Source organism: Sphaerodactylus townsendi, linkage group LG08 (genome assembly GCF_021028975.2).
Source record: "Sphaerodactylus townsendi isolate TG3544 linkage group LG08, MPM_Stown_v2.3, whole genome shotgun sequence".
NCBI lineage: Eukaryota > Metazoa > Chordata > Lepidosauria > Squamata > Sphaerodactylidae > Sphaerodactylus > Sphaerodactylus townsendi.
Window position 1 is genome coordinate 53,876,695 of NC_059432.1, and position 12,812 is coordinate 53,889,506.

At 40.7% G+C, this 12,812-nt stretch overlaps 1 protein-coding gene across 2 annotated transcripts in view; it reads left to right on the top strand.

The window, feature by feature from the left end:
- Positions 1-12,812, top strand: part of ABLIM1 (actin binding LIM protein 1) — a 230,724-nt gene that overhangs the window by 44,517 nt on the left and 173,395 nt on the right. Inside the window, exon 1 of one of the 2 annotated variants that reach the window (XM_048505962.1) lies at positions 3,738-3,863. The exons of the other annotated variant lie outside the window; for it this stretch is intronic. Within the exon in view, the coding sequence (XP_048361919.1) occupies positions 3,824-3,863 (40 nt within the window). The 5' untranslated portion in view covers positions 3,738-3,823. Of the gene's footprint in view, positions 1-3,737; positions 3,864-12,812 lie in introns of those variants that run through there. 2 annotated transcript variants of the gene reach the window in all.

Consider the following 12,812-nt stretch of genomic DNA (forward strand, 5'->3'; position numbering starts at 1 on the left):
ATTTACTGTGACTTGCCATAAAAAGGAGGTTGTTTTAGGCAACCAGTTGAACAGGTGTTACCAGTTTCCTGGGATCAGAAGAGGGTGCAAGAAAAGGACAAGAAATGTTCCATGTCTATACATGTAAAGACTACATTGGGTGTAACAAAAGTGCTTGTTAATACTTTAAGTCCAGTTGGCCCTGTTGTAGCACATCCTTGTTGGTTGTTTCACAGTCTAATCCATGCTTGACCCTGGTGTGCATTGTTTAGTCACAACATGATTTCTAGGATCCCAGGTTGATGATTTTGTAGATTGTCTCTTTGGCTTCAGAAAAAAATGGTTGGAGTTTTATATTTAATAATTTAGGAAGTTTCCTATAATGCCTCTACTCAAGGATGCTCACAAGTAAAATCACCATAAAACACAGACTGAGACTTTAAAACACTGGCATAAAGGTATCCATAAAAGAGACATCAAAATGAAAGCATAACAGAATGCTTAGAAAGATAAACCCCTCAATTAAAAGCCTGGGTAAAAAGATATCTTTTGTTCTGGTGCCTGAAAGACAATATACCCAATCAAGCCTCAAAAGGCAGGGCATTTGAAAGGAGAGATGTCACCACTGCAGATGCCCTGTGTTGCATTGCTACCTGTTTCATCTCTAGAAATGGGGATCACAGAAAGAGGAGGGTTAGCAAACTGATCTGGTGGGCTGCACTAAAGGTATGACACCTGAAATTAGCTGTTTGGCACCTGCTTAGAGATAGCCACAATGACCCAACATGGTCTTGAATTTCTGGGAGTAACAAACTAGCTCCTGAAATTTAAGAATGTATTGGGTTTCAGGGAGTGCAGCAGTGGGGAGATGGGGAAAGAGTAAGCTTGTCCTGGTTCTCAGCCATTCTGCGGTGCATAGTTCAAAACTTTAAACAGCCATTGTTTTCTATGAGAAGACTTGACCTTGTGACTTTCCAACCCACACCAGGTCTACCACTACTGAAAATACTGGCCCTTTACATTTTAAACGTACAATAGTTTGCCTGGGAAGAAGAAGACTTTATTTATGGTGAATGACCAAATATAATACAAATCTCCAATATAGCAAAAATATGGGGCAGTGAAGGCAGACCTGGTCTAGAAGGCTAGGTCTACTGCCTGTAGGAAATAATGCAGCCATTATTTCCTATGGGCAGTATACCTGGTCCCTCTACCACTCATAATAGCCCTGTAAATTCTGAACGACACATTCCCTGCTGGACAGCTGCTTGGCACAGGAGGTATCCTCTCTGTCTCTTTGCTGTCTCTGCCAGGGGGGACAGATGACAAAAATTATTGCCTGAAAATTAAAATCTGAAAATGTACCCCAAACAGGACTCTAAGCCAGTAAGAACACTCCCCAAAACCAGAGGTGTAGCTGGGAAGAATGGAGCCCGGGGCAGAATTTGAGTTTTGTGCCCCCCTGTAGGCAACCACCCTCCCCCACCATTACCAAAAAATATTTTTTTTGCATCAGGTCATTTCAAAGGGGATTGGGGGGTGGGAGGGGCAAGGAGAGCTGGGTCTGCCCATGGATCCTGTGATCCATGGGCAGAGCAGGCTGCCTGGGGGTGGGTGGGTGGAGGCTGGAGAGCTGGCACTGCCCAGAGCAGGCCCGGCTGGGCTTTTGGGGTGGGGTAGGAGGGAGGGAGGGCTTCTGCCGGGCCAGGTTGCACCCCCTCCCCCATGCCCCACTTACCTTTGGTGCTGGGGTGGTCTCAGGCAGCCTGGCAGGGCTGGGCCTCCTTCCCTCCTTGGCCTGGCCCCTCCCCAACAGACTGCTCTTTCAGCCGGCTCTGCTGGAGGCGGGGCAGTCCGCAACAGACTGCTCTGTCAGCCAGCTCTGTCGGGAGCAGTCTGTTGGGGCAGGGCCAGGCTGAGAGGGAAGGGAGAGGGGGCTGGGCCACGATTTTGCGCCCCCACGTGACTTAACTGGGGCGCGCCCATGTTAAATGTTCTCGGATGTCTCCATTATAGCTTCGCCATTGCCCAAAACACTCAAGATAATAAGCATGCCCTCCCCAAAACCTTGAAACAAAAGATGATATATTTTGAAGTGCACACCTATTGGATGGACAGTATAAGGAGAGACTTCATTCAGCTACTCTGTCCTCAAGGTGTTTGCACTTTAAATTGTGCCTGGAATATTTGCTCTCCAATGTATATTCTGTTGTTTATATACTGCCTGGAGATCTGGAATCTTAAAAAAACCACCTGACTTTAATAGCCTTGCTATTTCTTGTTTGGCTGCCTTAATCCTTGTGCTCCTATATCATCCTAATGCATAATGAAACTGAAGAGGAATATTAGTGGCTCTCTTAAGGTGGCACCCTCACAACCCAATATGTGAACAGGTGTTTTCTTAACAAAATTTTGTTCCCCTTCCTCAAACATTTCATTTCATTTCTTTCCTAAGATTAATGTCTCCAGGAATTGAGAAGATACTATGCTACTTTTTTATTTGTTGTGCAAGATGTTGTTCAGATCATAGAAAGATCACTGCTTGGATATTGTTAGTTGCACCAATGAAAGTGAATTCATTAAAACATTTTTTGCCACAAATTTGGGGGTGCCCTGGAGCGCAAGGTTCAGCCAAAGCACTCCTTTGCTGGCCTGTGGATTGCCATCATGCTTTCTCATACTTCCCCAGCATGAGGGCACAAATCCCACCAGCAGCAACCACTCTGCTAATCAGTTCCAGGGAAATACACCCAAAGCTTTGAAGAAGTATATTTTTATCAATTTCTCATGGAGTTGGTTAACCATTTTCCCTCCAAAATGGACATGGGTCAATCCTGACTCCAGAACATCCTCAGAACTGTAGGCAGGAAGAGGACTACTTCTACACACATAGTGAAAAACCTTCCATTAACTAAAAATGCCTGAGGGCCTCTTAGTAAGGTCGCAGGCACAAAACACACCAAAATGGGGAATTCATAACAAATATGCGACAGTTTGTTACAACTTTGGTGAGGTGGATAGAGTCATCTCTCTGTGTGCTTTTGGGGTTAAGGCCAATCAATAATTAATTCATGTAACTCATTACAGATGGGCTGTTACTCTCTCTTCTTTTCCCACCCTAGAGTCAATGTTTGTATGCACTGAGAGTTCATAATTGCTAACCTTAATGTATGGTGGTTGCCACAATTATTAATTTAGGCGTAGAGTGAATTGGTTTGATAGGGAAATGAAACATTCGGAATCTTTCACTTATTTATACTAATTTTCACTGCCAGAAATGGAACTATGATTAGTGAGTAGCGTATTGATGAGATCCAGGCTGATATGTTTGTGTACATTTCATACATATATATGTGCAGTGCTATGGCACAGACCTAGAGCAATGGCTTAGACAATGCCCTTAGCTCAGAAGGATAATTGCCTTGACCAAATATTCAGGATTCTCCTCCTGACTTAGGGAAACTCCTATGTGCACAACACCAATAATGTGCCTTACACATTGGTAGCTACAGCCCCAGGTTGTTAGTTAATTCATCTGTATTTAGGGATTGTTTGTATGTAAGCTGGCAAACATTAACTGCTTGCAGAGGTGCTCTGCACCAGCAGGCAGGATGACTCAGTGGATTTGTGAAAGGGAAATCCTTGCTATTTGTTTAACTGTTACTTGTTGGCACACCCTGCTTCACATGGCCACTCCTCCTGAAGCTGAGAAGCTTGGGAAGCGTGAGAGGGAAAGAACCAGAGGGAAAACAGCCTCTCCAAAGGACTAGCTGTTCCTTTCTTGTATGTTGACAAGCTGTAGATTTTCCTGGGCTCTGGAGACAGTTACTGCTGGAAAACAGAAATGGCATTACAAATACACCCCAGCTCTGGAAGCAGCCAAGGTCTGTCCTGAGCCAACCCTTCTATTTAAATGTGTCTCAGTAATGTATAGTTTGAACAGCAGACAGGATGTTTATTAATTCAAGCAGGAAGCAGATTAGGAGAATTCTGTTGGACTGAATGAGGCGTATGTCTGATTGGAATTGTTATATTTGTAAAAATAGTTCAGTTTGGCTGTACAAGTACGAAGTGTTCTTGTTTTGAAATGCAGATCTGGTTTACATTATGTTATGGATTAAGTATCAGGAAGGAAGGCACTTAAGTGCAGTGATTGTTAGGTTACTCCCAGTACTTTATGTGTCCTCTGATCCATATCTTCTTGCAGTTGTGAAGTGACGGGAACCAGAGAGTTGATGACTTGACACATTTTGTTTTGAACTGGCTGCTGTTACTGAAAAAAAAGCATAAATCTCCAAGATGCGCTGATGCTAATCTGTGACCTGACAAAAATGTAGTATTTCCATTAGTGCGCTAATCCCACATTTTATCTAATCAAAATATTTCTACAGTGTTAGCTAACAACAATTACAGTCTATATATTAACATAAGGGTGGGAAATCATTTTCATTGTTCTGCAAATATAGCTGTGTTAGAAACTTCAATTGCTGGGCATACCATTTTGAGAAGTTTCCTTTTAGGATAAGGATGGAAAGATCAGAAGTGGAATTAATATGTCCAGAAAAATGCTTACCCCAGGGATGCACTGCTCTTGTTTATAATAGTATCTTTATACCAAATAGTTTTTGACAAGTTTTGTAGATTGATAACTGGACAGGTTATTAAGTTTGAAACAGGTGCTTCTGACCTGTTCCCTTTTCCCCTTTGGCATAGAGATTAAGCATAATATTTATGTGTGTGTGATACACAATGATTGCATGTATTTACTTGTTAATGTTGCCCAATAATGCTCCCTTTATAATTGCAAAAGAAAACATGTTTGAGAAGAGATTTTGTGATAAGATGTACTTTGAACTGTGCATAGAGTAACATCAGTGTAATGAGAAAAAGCCCGGTTTACCCCATAGATCTACCTAAAAGTATTGGATCCCCCTTCTTGCAGATGCTGCTTTTGACACATGCAATTTGAGATACAGAGTTCTATTGCCTGTAAAACTAGAGATGTTTTGTATCATTCATTTTATAATCCTTGGTAAATTGAATATGATTCCTTGGGTTTGGCCTTTTGGGTGTAGTCTAGTGATTTGTTGCCCCTAGAGGGATCTTTGGTGTGGTGTGCTTTTCTCACGCATATGTTCTTCATGTGTCACATTCTTGCCTGAATATGAATTAATACAGTGGGAGGAGTGGGGTTACAATTTCACGATGGTTGAAAACACCTGGTGTTCAGCATCATGTTGCCTTCTCCTACATTTGGGAGCTTTCTCTTATATCACTGATGAACTTAAGCTTAAACTTTAATGGTAGTTGACCTGTGGTGAGATTCCTCCCCAGTTTCAGTTCTTCTGGCAGAATACATAGAGAATTGCCTCTGCAACTGTTTCTTTCAGGACATTGTTGCATACATGTCCCTAAAATACAGCCAGTCACCTCTTAGTTTTTTTCCTCAGTAATCAAAAACGTTTGGAATATAAAACAAATCCCATTAAATCAACTGACTTTTGCAAATGGGATAGATCCTATTGAACTCTTAGATCCTTTTTAACCCTTAGTTTGCATTTTCCAGTGCAATGCAAATGCTCCATAAATTTTTTAAGAAAACACTGATCCATAGCTCTATACTAAATCCATGTGTATTAACTTAGGCTCGTTCTGCATGGGCCAAAAACAGCAGTGTAAAAATGGTGTAAAAGGGTTTAAAATGGTGTAAAAGGGTTTGTACCGTTTCCACACCATTTTCACACCACTGGTTTTGGCCCATGCAGAATCAGCCTTTGTGTGTCTGAATTATGTCTACAGAGTTGGGATAGACATTTATTTATTTGTGATAATTTTCTGGCTTACCTTTCTCCCAACATGGGTCTGAAGATAATTTTCAATATTGCTGTTTTAAGTATAGTCACCTTAAAAAGGATCATCATAGAGCCTCCTATCTTGCTGGCATTACTCAGTTTAAGATAAGGAAGGCTATGACAGCATTACGATTTCAAACAATGCCAACAAATTATTTAGAAGGCAGATATGCCAAAATACCAGTTGAACAACGAATTTGTATCTGCAAACAGGAAGTAGAGGATTTACCTCATTATGTTCTGAACTGCCCCCTGTACGCAGAGCCTAGGGCTAAGTTTCTGAATAGTTTCATATCCCTGTCCCAGGTATATTATGAGTCAGACAAATTTTACCTTCTCCTTGCGGATTTGGATCCCTATATATCCTATAGGGTTGGCCTATTCGCCTTGGCAGCTACAAAGATTCGCTCCAACAACGTAATAAAGTAAATGATCAAACCTAAATTGGTATAAGTTAGGTGGGAATACAATCTAGACATACTGTAGGGGGGAAAGTGAAAGACTTAGTGTTCACATGATGGATTTTTAGTGAATTTTTTTTTCTTTTTCTTACCTGTTGGAATAACAAGTTGGCTCAGAAGTTTTAATGTAATAATATTGTAATATTGTAATGGCCTATGGCTTTCAATAAAATTGATTGATTGATTGATTGGTTTTAAGTAATAAACCATAAGATATTTAAGTAATCTCTCTCTATATATAAATGGAACCATGCGTTTGTTGCTTCGAGAATAACCCCGCACCTGCTGGCCCAAATGCTCTGAAAATTTCACAGACACTTACTCACTGTTCTTACATACCTCCTGCCGTCAGACAACACACCTGAGCCAGGTAAAACATCTTTTTGGCACACCTGGCCATGAAGCTGCCTGTGTGTAACTGTCACCCTTAGAATGTTCATGCCCTTAGAATGTTCGCTCAGTTGGCCAGATATGAGCAGTGAAAACAGTACATAAGCAATAACTCAAGTAGATGTGAAACACATACACACGTTGCCATGTGAGACGTCAGGTGGGGTTCCCCCCCCTCACACGCAGGTACCTTTCACTCTCTGTGCCTCAACCACTACTACCACACAGCACACCTAGTCTCATACACATTCAGTGCAGGGAGAGGGAAGGGACGGAGGGGGAGGCATGCAAGGGAAGAGAAGTGAGGGAGGGGACAGAGAGTGAGGGGGTGGCATGCAAGGGAGGGGAGGGAGCAGGCCCAGCATCTGGATATGACCCACCCACCCTAGCTGAGGGAGACGAAAGGGAGGGAGGGGGAGGGGTGGCATGCAATGGAAGAGAGGGTGGGAGAGGGAATGTACGGAGGGGAGGCATGCAAGGGAACAAAAGTTATGGAGGAGAGAGAGTGAGGGGTGGCATGCAAGGGAGGGGAGGGAGGGGGCACAGTATCTGGATATGACCCACCCACTCTAGCAAAGGGAACGAGGAGGGAGATAGGGGGAGGGGTGCCATGCAAGGGAAGAGAAGTGAGGGAGGATGCGGTCACACACATCAATGACATTGCACAGTATCAGCCTGCGCGTTTCCATGAGCACATACTGCTGGCCTCTGCAATTGATTTGCTGCTACTGTTCCTTTCCCACTTCACCACAGTAAGCCACAGCAACGCATGACTGGGCCCCACTAGTAAACCATAAGATATTTACTATACCATAGTAAACAAAGGCCAATTTCTTGGAAGCAGCCTGTATATCAATTCATTCCAGTTTGTTCTTCATTAAAAAAGCCATTTTAAATTTTTGACCTTGCAGAGCTTTTAAAAAACTCGTAAAACAGGGACCTTCCTGAAACATTCAGGAAGGTCATTCCTCAAAGAGGGCAGGGAGCATTACAGAAAATGCTCTGGAACAAGAGGTAGCTGGTAGGGCTGCCTACAAGATGATGCTATCTTTAGGCATTAGAATGGAGCTGCCACAAACAAGTATTGTGAGAGGCACGCTGCCATAAATACAGAGAACTTAGACCAGGCACAAATTATTCTGGCTTTAAATGTAACCAGCACTTCAAATTGAATACACAAGCAACCACCATGGGCCATCAAAACCAGTCCCAACATTAGCAAGGTTCTGTTGGACTAAGGAATTTTCAATCATTCTCTCTTAAAAATGACCTATGAAGGAAATTCCATTAGTTTTATGGATGGAATTGTTCTATTATCAGTTGAAACCTGCTTTGTTCTAATTTATCTTGATGAAAATAGGCACTCTGGGAGCTAGCTGTTTCCTCCAACAAAAGCAAAAGTTTAGGAGTCCAGCTTATGTAACTGTGATTTCTGTTTTCTGATTCAGATTTTAAAAATAACTCTGCATTCATCTCATTCTGCTGGGACAGTGCCCAACTGGTGTGAAGAGATTAAAGAGTAGGCTAGATTTTTTAAAAATTAGCAACTTATTTACTACACTTCTACCACTTTATGAAACGTGTAGGTACAATTTGTGCCTCTTGACTCTCCTGTGTGTAAGGCATTTGTAGTTGCAATTGAAACATTGATGCATGGCACCACAATACTGTATAAATTATTCTGGCACAAATTGCCTCATATGTAGTATATTCTTAGCCAGAACTACAGCCGTCAAAGACCACTGACTTCAGGGAATGTAAAAGGGTGTGCCTCTGTTTAGGATTGCAGTGTTGGTGTATTGGAACAGTTCAGAAAGCAAGACATTTTGTAAACAGCTACCAAGTTGGTGGTTTATCAGGTGAGATAATACAGGGTGTAAGTTTAGACTTCAAGCACAACACGACTAATGTGTCTAGTCCCTGTCTGCTATTAATTGCAATGCTATTAATGACAACTCACCCAGCTCCCCCCTCCTTAAGGTTTCATCCATGTATGATGTAAAATATTTCACGTATGTGAGTATGCAAAACATATGTTTTAGTATTTGCATATTATTTGTGGAGATTTAATGAAAACATTCTGCTGTATTTATTTTTTGGGCTATACTAACTCATTACCTATGGGAATTGCTCGGTTTGAAATATTCTGCATCAAAATATGCACTTGATAAGTATACACATGAGGATGTAGCCTAGTGCTGTATCTGGTAGGACATGCCTCCAGTGTGCGGAGATTTTGATATGGTAACAAATTTAAACAAATGATTTTCCCATGCACATTCTATGGCAAGATAAAGCAGGAAAGATTGTACTATTCAGATATTACATCGTTTTTCAGTAAGATTTTAATACAAAAGGTTTTTAAATAATTGAAATTCCTTTATCTGTTTAGTGATAAAGAATGTTAGGAATGAGGCTGAAATGGCACAGTGTTCATCCTGTCAAAGTTGGCACAAAATTGTAATTCATGTTAATCAGTCTGCGTCTCAAACTGGCCTATTGTAACTCTTAAGCTTTCTTTTAACTAAAGGTTGTTAATAGAGCAAAGTGGCCAAAGAGTAGCAAAAAGATAGAAGTAGTGAATTGTAGCCCAATTTAAAACAGGGGTGGCAAGGTAGGTAGATCCATGGCCGTCGGACATGGCACCACTGTGACTCCTCCAAAGAGGCATTTGGTGGCACAGTCACTGAGAAAAAAACCAAAACAATCTGTTGGTCAGTAAAAAGCCCCAGATCAACCCACAAGGAAGATCCTGGAACATCCCTAACCATACCATTGCAGACTCCTGTAGCAGAGGGTTGCTGGCATGAACAACACCTTTAGGGTTTGAATGCCACGCAATTGCACAGTGCCCTGCCACCAGCATAACAGCCGCTCCACCAAGCATATGCACCCCTTATGCGGTCTGAGTGGCACCCATGTTGGCACAGCCCTGTGCTGCTTATAAGGCTCCGTTCGACTCTTTCCTTTTGGATTGTGCTCTTAATATGTTCTGATTATCATTATAGTCTTTCAGATTATCTGTTTGAAATTAATGCAGTCTGGGAGAAAAGGGGGTGACTGTAGTTAGCGAGACTGGTACCATACATTCACACTGGAAGAAAGTATTTTCTATGCACACACAAAAATTCCTTATCAATGGAAAACCAGGGTTAGTTAAGTAGTGCCTTCCAAGAGATTGGTTCAGTTCCCCTGAAGCTCAGTCTTTTGCCTCAAAATGCATTGGACACTAATCTTAGGCAAAGTTGCATCCTTCTCTGAAGAGTACAACTTGCTCTGTATGCCACTAAAATATAGGATATGCCTGTATTAGCCTTGGCATAAGAGGTCAATTGGTTTGTCTTGCTTATCTCAATTTGAAATTCAAATAACGAGTTACATTTCATGCTAAATACAACCAAACGTGAATGGTTACCTCTCCTAAAGTTGATGTTGTCCTCATTTTTCTAGCAATGATATGGCATGGTTTGTTGTTTCTTGTTGTCACTACAGTTTCTTGTCTTTAAAGCTTTAGAAAGTATCAAATAGAGTTGTCATATTCTTCTCCTGAAGATTCAGATTGTTAGTAAGATGGTAAGTCATCTTGAACCAATACCTAGAGGGAATTTTAATATCATTGTTATATATAATATATTATTATCATTATTTTTATGTAAGTTTGTTTCATTACAGAGGCAAATCTCTCTTAATTTCTTTATGTTCTTAGAATGGCTTTTTATAATTGAATGTTTGCCGCAAATCTAATTCTGCTGCTTGACTGCTGAGGAGGAGGGTCAGGATGTGTCAATAATATTAAGCTAATGTAAGTGTCATCATTACAGAATTCCTGTTCTTTATTTTCCTTGCAAATGAAAGTGATCCACAGTCATAAAGATCAGGTTTAAATCTTGAAGAGCAATACATTAATTTACCTAGTTCAGAAAAACATAGCAAATTGCTGAGTTCAAAATAAATAAGAGCTCCTGAGAAATAATTTACTTTTTTGTAGGGCTGCTTCTCAGCCTTAATAACATGGTTTCGTTGACTGGCTTTCACTGCAAAAAACCCTCCTGCTTCTTTGCCTCAGTGGTTCCAGAGATATGAGCCAAAATGTGCAGGCAATTTTTTGCCTGCCCGTGCAGTGAGAAACAGCCCTAATCTAGCCTGTGAGGGAATTCATGGTTGATTGGCAGATAAGAGAGAAGTCATATCTTTCTTTGCTTCCCTTTTGCCTCTACTGAGAAATACATTGAAAACTGTACTTTTTCTGAACTTCACGCATGTCAGTCAGTCAGAAACCTGCTTTTGCTGGTCTAAGAATTTTAGCTGTGGAGAAACAGCAATATGATAGTATCTACTACCTTGTATATTCTGAACATTTATTCTGCTTATTTTTATTTATGTATATCCCGCTTTTCTTTCCATGGGGATCCAAACTAACAATATGAACAAATAGTGTTAAAACACAAAAATTGCAAGTAAACAGCAAAGTGGAAGTCTTCAAAAGGCAGAACAATTCTTTCCTTCTCTTCCTCTGTTGGTAGATCTTTTCCTTGTAGATCAAGGATTGATAGTCTTTTCTTAATTTAAAGGATTCTTGAAGTATAATAGATGAATCGATGTTTTGTCATAGGTTGGAGTATATCTCTTGTAAAGGTTTTTTTCCTGCATTAAGGCATTCTAAATCAAACTACAAACTGGGACTGAATTACTTTTGAGATGGTATAGATTTCAGTAATTCACATTGTCCCATGATGGAATTATAAAAGTTTAGTGCCTGGCTAGGACAGTTGATCATGAAAAGGTTTCCCCTCAGAAGTTTAAGTTTGGTGCTTATTGAAGGTGACCATTTAATTTTTGTTGGAATCAGACTGGTTGATTTAATTGGAGTTGTTAAAATATCAGCCTTATTTTGCCAGGTTTCTAAGCATATCTCAAAGGGCTGGACATGGCTTTATGTTCTAGATCCAGTGTGAAAGAGGTGATCTACCATATCAAAGGCTGCAGTTAAGTATAATAAGAGCAACAAAGAGGCATGGCCTTTGTCTACATTCAGACCATCAACTAAAGCTAGCAGAGCCATCTCTCTTCTACAGCCTGGCCTGAAGCCAGGTTGAAAGGAGTCTAGAGCAGATGAGTTATCCAAGAAGATCTGGAATTGGTCTGCTATTGCTCTCTCAATCACTTTGCCCAGAAAAGTGGCTGCCACATCATCAGGATTCTGGTACAAGAGATCTGTTCCTATCTGTGCAGGGATAGCTGCATTGGTTTCTTCTTTGTAGTGACAGAAAAGGGACAATAAAGATGTAAGAATAGCTTCCTTTCAGTTCACTAAGCTTGGGTTGAGAAATAGCTGTATTCACTTTCATGTGTTGTTTTTCTCTAGTAACAAGACAGTCTGATTTATTTTCAGGTGCAGCATTTCTTTTTAGTGTGAAATGTTTGCCCTTGTTTTTACTTTTGATGATAACAACAGAGGGAAACAATCCTATTTTTATTTTTTTGGATGTCAGTGGGATGACTTGTGAGGATAAATAATGCAGATATTTGGCATCAACACAAAGATGGCTGCAGAGACAATCTTGATAGGCTTGCAACTAATTTGTAGTTTGTTTCAGGGTGAAAATATGCACAGCATTTGCTTGGAACATAAGGATTTTAACTGATTATTGCTGTATTTCTCCAGGCTAATTTTAAGGAATTGCCTTTGGAAATATCCATAGAATTACAGCAGACCTCCTGAGTTAGATACATGCTGACTTTTATATTCTCAATTGGAAAATGCCACTGCCCCCATCTTTCTGTCCTAGTAGCCTATCTTGAAATCCGTTTTGTGCTCACCCCTATTTAAACTATTATCCAGTATTCCGCTTTGAGACTCTGCAAACTGTAGTCTAGGGGTTTCTTCACCATACCTATGGACCAAGATAATCTTTGGCACTTCAAGGATGTAACTTAATCTGCGTTCTTCCCTCCTAGTTATGGACTTAACCTGTTCTCAGGCAATTGTTGCCCTGAACAGGAATAGTATGGTTTTTTTCAAAATTATGAAATATGTACCTGCCAGTGCAAAGATTAGATTACCTGTGAAGACTGAATGCCTGAGGCTGAGCGTTATCATCTGGCATTACTAGAAATGTACTGTTCAGTT